Genomic DNA, 7,800 nt, shown 5'->3' on the forward strand with positions numbered 1-7,800 from the left:
GTTAATCAAAATCATTAGTGAGAATTGGGGATGTAGCTCAGTGAGGGAGTGCTTGCTCTGCACTTGCCCTGGGTTGGACCCCCAGCACTGAAAAAGAATTCAATTATTTCAACAATAGATATTTACAAAACTATAGTATATAGACCTTGTCCAATTAGTTCTAAATTATTTTTTACCTTTCCTTCAATAATCCGATAAACTAAAGAATTCATGTCTTTTGCATTAAAAGCGTGCTTCAGGGTGGCCATTTCATAGACACAGCATCCCAAAGCCCAGACGTCAGACTACAAAAGAACAGTAAATGGTTAATGTTGAATGTCTTATTTACATTTTTCCTCTCAGAACAAAGCATACATTTCCTTCCAACTGATTCACAGTTAATTCTGATTTAATTACTCATACGGCTCTGAAATTCTGGTCTCTCCCAGAGGCCAGGCCAGGCAGGGCACACCTTTACAGCTGTGCGCATCCTACCTTATAGTTGTAGGGCTGGTTTGAGAACAGCTCGGGGCTCATGTAATAGGGAGTGCCGATGAGGGTGCTCGCCATGTCCCCGTGGTGCTCCAACACGCGGGCAATCCCCAGGTCGCCCACCTTAATGATGTTTGTTCTGGTTAAGAAGACATTCTGAGTTTTTAGATCTCGATGGAGGATGTGTTTCTCGTGTAAATACTGAGAAGACAGAAAAAGTTTTCATTATATGTAAGTATACTAATTTATTTGTTTATTTCCAGCTTTTTATATACACCACCAGTAATTACTTAAGCTAAACAGCCTTAGTTGTCTGCCAACCAAAACATTACTGTTCTATAGGCTCTAAATAAAAAACTACCTTACAACTTTCAAAGCAAGAGAAGTGAGTCCTGGGGCTGGGGAGAAGGCTTGGTTGGCAAGATGCTCGGCACACAGCAGGAGAAGCCAAGTTTATCCGCCAGCACTTTGTAAAAAGGCAGGCACACTGGCACAATCCTAGCCTGGGGAGGTGAAGACCAGAGGATCTCTGGAGCTCGCTGCCACGTAAGTGCATTTCACATTCAATGTCTCACACTTTCACATCCAGCTTCCACACATATACACACATATGTGCATATGCATGTGCACACATCCATGATCATGTATACACACCCACACAAAATTAAGTTCCACATATTAGTTGGCCTGGTACCTCCTGTAATTATTTACTGATGCCTTGACAACTCTATCATTTTTAATAATATCTGGATCATTTAAATATATGCTTATAAATCAGGCATGGTGGCTTAGGCCTATTAAGACCAACACTTAGAAGGCTAACACAGGATGGCTGCTGTAAGTCTGAGATTATCTTGAGCTATATAGTGAGTTCTAGGCCAATCTAGACTAAAGGGAATGCTTGTCTCCAAGAAAAAAATAAAAATTTATAAACTCCCACCGAAGGTGGAACAACTTATCCAAAGCCAGATGTGCACTCCTCTCAGACCTATGAAATCCTAGACAACATTTTAAAGTACAAAGCATCACTTTTACCTCAAGAGAGCATGTGAGAATTTAAACAAGGTCAGTTAATTCCGGACAAATAAGCCCCGGGCCTGAGAGATACTTCAAACACAGTCTCACTCGGGGATGTGCATACTAAAATACAAATCTGTTCTGCATTTTTATCCACTCTGCCACAGCAACAGGACAACCTGAGCCACACAGTACTGGAATACTAACTAGCCCAGCCATCTTTCAAAATGACTTAGCTGACCAACCGATAAGGCACATGGTCATCCTTGGTTCTTTACCAACTCAAGGCTCTTAAAACTGACTTTGCTACAAATATTTAATGCACAAAGAATTAGTATCTTCTGTGATTATATATGAAATCCATGTCTACTTTAACATAGACATCACTCACTCAGAAACATCCCAATGCTACAGCAAGAGAGACTGATTTAGCTTCTAATTGTTGATTTTAATAAGCGGAGCTGTTACTGTGCAAGAAAGTTCACTAGGCACGCACGACAAAACCCATTATCAGAGCAGAGTTTTATTAGAAGGGATTGGGGAGGGACAGAAGAGAGCGTGACCAGGCCTGTGGAAGAGACAAGGGGGGGGAGGGAGGGAGGAAAGGAGGGAGGGAGGGAGGGAGGGAGGGGGGAGGGGGGGAGGGAGAGAGGAGAAGAGGAAGGGGAGGGGCCTGCGATCCACTTCTTTTTTTTTTTTTTTTTTTTTTTTTTTTTTTTTTTGGTTTTTCGAGACAGGGTTTCTCTGTGTAGCTTTGCGCCTTTCCTGGAACTCACTTGGTAGCCCAGGCTGGCCTTGAACTCACAGAGATCCGCCTGGCTCTGCCTCCCGAGTGCTGGGATTAAAGGCGTGCGCCACCACCGCGGGGCGCGATCCACTTCTTATGGCTTCCCCTGCACATGCGCATATGAGTTTACGCCACGCACGCACAGACCGCATGGATTACATAGGACGTAAGGCCCCTTGCTTGGCTACTGAACTGCGCCTGTGCGGTCACATAGCTGGAGGAGTGGCCGGAATTCCAACACTAAGGACATTTAAAAAAACAAACAAACATGTTTCCCCCATGTAAGCACATGAGAAGATGTCTTCCTAAAATATGCAGACACTGTCCTGGGGCTGAGCCATTCTAACCTCAGAACAAGGCTGCTTTTACATTAAGTGATAAGTCTTTGCACCCTGAAGGCCTCTCTGCCAACCCAGCAATCCAAATTAAACCAAATCAGACTGAATTGGAAAAGCCCAGGTTTAATAGGTAAAGCGTTTCTGGGTGATTCCCAGCCCCTCAGAAAGGAGACTGGGACGCCAGACCAGAAGAACCATGTGTCTGTTTTCTGAAATGCAGCTTATATACCCTGTGGGCGTGGTCTTGAGCCTCTGTGGGGGAGGAGCTGTGTTTGGGGGGCTTTGAAGGGGCAGGTTTGGGGAAAGTGATGGGAGAGGGGATGAGGTAGATCTTCCACCAGAACATTCCACTCTTTGAGTATAGGGATGCCAGGGTGCCAGGGGTTGAGGTGGAGCTCAAATCCAAACACAAAGTATGCTCAGCAAAGACCAAGGGCCTTGGTGCCTCTCAGCAAGACCACAAAGACCTCAGCAAGTCCTGGTTATAGTCACCCTGACACTGCTGTAGAAAACGCCACTCTTATGCCAGGCAGTGGTGGCACACGCCTTTAATCCCAGCACTCGGGAGGCAGAGACAGGTGGATTTCTGTGAGTTCGAGGCCAGCCTGGGCTACCAAGTGAGTTCCAGGAAAGGCTCCAAAGCTGCACAGAGAAACCCTGTCTCAAAACAAACAAAAACAAAGAGAAAATGCCACTCTTTACAGAGCAGGCTGAAAGGGGTGGAGGTGGGTAGGCATCAGTAAAGTACTTGCTGTGTAGCATGGGGACTTGAATTTGAATCCCCAGCACCAGGTTAGAAAACAAAAAGGGCAGGGCTGGAGAGGAGGCTCAGCCGTTAGGAGCACCGGCTGCTCTTCCAGAGGTCCTGAGTCCAATTCCCAGCACCCACATGGTGGCTCACAACCATCTATAGTAGGATCTGATGCCCTCTTCTGGCATGCAGATGTACATGCAGACAGAGTACTCATATACACAAAATGAGTAAACTTAAAAACAAATTAAAAAATGCACACAGAAAGGTCTTCATGTGGCAGAAGACACAAACACAGAGAAGCCTCAGATCCTAGAAGTCTGATCCTGGTGAGCCACGCCTGCCTTGTCCAGGAAGAGACTACCAACACTGTAAAACATATTCCTCAGCCAAATAATGACATGTCTGTGTAAGCATCCAGGTATAAGCTCCACACTCGTTCAACTTGATGAGTTCTAAACGACCAGGACACCGTGTCACCAAAACCCTGCCTGACTGCCATGTGGAGACACCTCTCATAAAACCGGTTAGCCCCTAGCCTTTAATCTCCGCACTCGGGAGGCAGAGGCAGGCAGATCTCTGAGTTCAAGGCCAGCCTGGTCTACAGAGTGAGTTTCAGGACAGTCAGGGCTACACAGAAAAACCCTGTCTTAAAAAACTAATAATAAACAAATGAACAAAAAAAAAACCCAAAAACCCAGCCCCTAAAAATACTATTGTACAGACAATTTTTCTCTCCACTCTTGCCTGCTGTGGCTATATCTCAGCAAATTTAGTAAAAATCTACTTTTTCTGTATTGGTGAAATCATTCACACACAGTCCATGGGTCACTAGCCTACCATGTCATCCCTGGCACAGGAAAATGCCCCCGCTGCCTTCCTGCCACACTGCGCCCACAGCGGTCTATGAGTGACAGTACCTGCAAAGCCATGACGATCTGTACAAACCACTCCACTACCTGACTCTCAGGCAGAAGCTGCCCCTTCTGCTCCTTCAGCTTCCGGTACAGATCACCTCCTTCGCAGAAGCCCATGACGATGTAGAGCAGACCATCTCCTCCCTCCCACGACTCTTTGTAGGTGACAATGTTGGGGTGCTTCAGCTGAGACAGGAGCTGAGCTTCCTGCTCGGCAGCTCGGCGCTCACGGCTGGAAGCATTTCGGAGGTTCAGCTTTTTGATGACGTACTAACAAAGAAAATGAATACTTTCATAAGGTGCAAGCAAACAGTTCTCTAGCTTCAGAAGTAGCTAAGAGTTCTCACAAATGTCCAGTCCTCAAAACCAACCTTCTGGAGCCTATCAGATAAACTACTGGCTTGTTTTTCAAGAGGCATAAAATTGCCAGTTGGATACATTGAAGAGGAGGTGGTAGGAAGATCTAAAATCATAAAACTGGTTGGGCGGTGGTGGCGCACACCTTTAATCTCAGCACTCTGGAGGCAGAGATAGGTGGATCTCTGAGTTAGAGGCCAGCCTAGTCTACAGAGCAAATTTCAGGACAGCCAGGGCTACACAGAAACCCTATCTCAAAACAAAACAAAACAAAAAAAAGGATAAAACTGGGGAAACTATTTGCCCCTGACAATTGTGCTTTTTCCCCCAGTGCTGGGCTCAAACTCCAGGCCTTGTACATGCTAAGTAAGTGCTCTACCAATTAGTCCAACTAATGATTATTTTCCGAAGTCTGACTTATGCCCATTCCAGGTCACAAACAAACTACCCTTTCCCTCTGCATTTTACAATGTCTTTGACTCTACAATTGCAGCTACTTTGAAGGCTAAGGCAGAAGGGTTACTTAAGCCCAGAAATTTGAAACCCAACCTGGACAACATAGCCTATCTCAAAAAAGGAAAAAAAATACAAAAATTAATAATGACTAAAAAGTGAATCCAAGATAACATACTATTAGACAAAAAGGGAAAAGACTCCTTAACCTCTAAATTCTCCCTACACAAGGCAATAAGATATAGCTTAAATAGGTGTATGAGACACATTAGATACTCATGGCCCAAAAAAGTTAAAGCATCATTGGTCCTCCACATAGGACATCATTCCCATTTAAAAATAAAATATTTTACTTAATATAGTGCCCTCAATCATCTCCAAGATCACATACTCACTCCTAAATAAACACATACACAAATGTGCTTCCTGAAGTTCAAAGCACTGCTCAAAAAGAAGGGTTATTATTATAGCTACACTCTTACTCTTAGCACCCATGTCCCATAATTCCCCAGGGTGCCTACTGAGTCAATCTTATGAGAAAGCGTGTGTTCTCGGCAGAGAACCTAGCCTGTGAGGAGAGCGGGTCCTGTACTTGGAGTGTGGGGGCTCTCTCAGCTTGCTGCTGCACCTGGTTTGGCAGTACTATGAAATGCCACTTTTCAGTTTCAGAGCCGTCCCCTTTCTGCAAAACATTCTGTGGACACCCTGGTAGCGAGTCATACTGGCTCATGAGCCTTTGGGAGACAACACACTTTACACAAAGAAGGAGTGACATCAGATATGAGTTCTGGAAAGATCACTGCCGCAAAAGGGATGGGCTAGAGAAAAGAAAAGAGGCGACAGGGACTCGTCGGGAAGGAGCGGGCATTTAGCTACCAAGAATGGTGTCCTGAATTGGGGCAGTACCAAGAGAGATGAGCATGCTGGTTTGGTCTGGTGACAGGAGCACCAACAGCGTTGGGAGCACCAAAGATAACTGTCACGAGCCCAGCTTCGGCAGCTGCATGGCTGGTCAAGCTACGCACTCAAACAGGGACTTTGAGAAGAGCTGGCGAGAAGATGAGCTGAGCTTTAGTAGAGCAAGCCACACAGGAGAGGGTGCTTCACAGGTGGTGCCGAGTTAGGCCCCTGCTCTCGTGAAATTTTACGGTGACAGGTTTGCAGACAACGTACACTAGTTACTACCACAGAAGAGACAAAGTTTGGGGCTACTGTTGTGGAAGGACTTGGGAAGCTGACCTCGAATGGAAGAGGAGTCCCCTGCCCACTCGGGACCTCCTACTTTTGAGGCTGCCCTCGGCGCACCCCCTTCCCTCCTCGCCCCTGGCGAGGGTCCCCAACCCCCGACCTGCTTGCCGTCCTGCCGATGCTTCACGAGCGTCACCTCCCCGTAACTGCCCCTGCCCACGACCCGCACGTAGCAGTAGGTAGCCTGGGGCATGTTCCCGGAGGCGGCCCACAGTCGGGAAGCGGCGGCAGCAGCGCGAAAGGCAGCGGGAGGCCCCGCTCATGCCCGACGGGAGGCGAAGTCCTCCATAAACGCGGCCCCGTCGGGCCAGGAGCTTCGAGGCCCGGCCCACCCGGACGCCGCTACCATAGCAATACAGGCGGTGTCGTCCTGCGCATGCTCAGAATTGGGAGCCCCACCATAGAGCCGACGTAGCAGCCGCTAGAGCGGCTCCGAAAACCTCGGGAGGACCTACCATGGAGTCGTCACTGGAGCGGCCAGAGCGGTTCCACAGCCGCGGAGGACTTGCCATAGAGCTTCGCTACTGGGAAGCCAGAGCGACTCCAGAGTCTCAGTTCCTGCTTTTGTGGTTCGGGCTTTGTTCAATGAGTCCTTACTGGTTATAAGAACCGAGTGTGATTCATTCGTTCAAAAAAATTAACTGTCTGTGCGCTTGGCTCACATTCTATTGAAAGATTGGCCGACTCTAGACTTCACTAATGATGTTCGCTGTATTTATTTTCTTGCATGACATTATTTCGCCTGCCCTTTTGATGCACTGAGAAATACACAAGACATTAGTACTTGTCATCCCTAAAAGTTTCATCCGGCTTTATTGAGAATTGCAAAGATCTCCCACAGAATAATTGCAAAACCACCATCCTGAGAGACTTAACAGAGCTTCATGCTGCTTCCCCCGGGAGCACCAAGACCCCCTTTTAACACCTGTCTGAGAAAACACAAGGCTGCCTGAGAAAGAGTCTGTTAGCCTACCTGCTTTGCCCAAAGAATTTGCTTTTTTTTTTTTTTTTTTTTTTTTTTTTTTTTTTGAGACAGGGTTTCTCTGTGTAGCTTTGCGCCTTTCCTGGATCTCGCTCTATAGACCAAGCTGGCCTCGAACTCACAAAGATCTACCTGCCTCTAGAATTTGCTTTTAAATGGCGAAGAATTACTGATTATTCCCCTTTCCCGTTGGGATATATGTGCATGTATCTTCTACAAGCCAGGAATGTTTTTCTCCAGGAGAGAAAGCCCTTCTTTTGAAATGTAATCATCAGAAAGTTTAGGCATGTTTCCCAGTTTGTGTGGGAAAATAGAGTCCCATCTTCTAGCAGGTACAGCTGGCTTAATTGCTCTTACATCGACCAACTGTTATTGTTATTAGTATGTTACTGTTGCTGAGATAAGATCTGCCAATGTAACTAACCTTGCAATCCTACTCTTTAGTGTTGAGTTTCCAGGCATGTAACAGCATCATGCTC

The 7,800-nt window shown here is 46.5% G+C and overlaps 1 protein-coding gene across 2 annotated transcripts in view; it reads right to left on the reverse strand.

Annotated features, from left to right (window-relative positions):
* The window catches only part of Nek4 (NIMA related kinase 4), a 49,631-nt gene extending 42,918 nt beyond the window's left edge, over positions 1-6,713 (reverse strand). The window contains exons 1-4 of one of the 2 annotated variants that reach the window (XM_028891276.2): positions 6,440-6,713; positions 4,324-4,551; positions 475-672; positions 177-284 (exon numbers count right to left, since the gene is read on the reverse strand). In XM_028891276.2, coding sequence (XP_028747109.1) covers positions 177-284; positions 475-672; positions 4,324-4,551; positions 6,440-6,532 — 627 coding nt within the window. In that variant the 5' untranslated portion in view covers positions 6,533-6,713. Of the gene's footprint in view, positions 1-176; positions 285-474; positions 673-4,284; positions 4,552-6,439 lie in introns of both variants that reach the window. The other variant, XM_028891275.2, reaches the window with a different exon arrangement.
* Between the last annotated feature and the right edge of the window lie 1,087 nt (positions 6,714-7,800).

Source organism: Peromyscus leucopus, chromosome 9 (genome assembly GCF_004664715.2).
Source record: "Peromyscus leucopus breed LL Stock chromosome 9, UCI_PerLeu_2.1, whole genome shotgun sequence".
Taxonomy (NCBI): Eukaryota; Metazoa; Chordata; class Mammalia; order Rodentia; family Cricetidae; genus Peromyscus; species Peromyscus leucopus.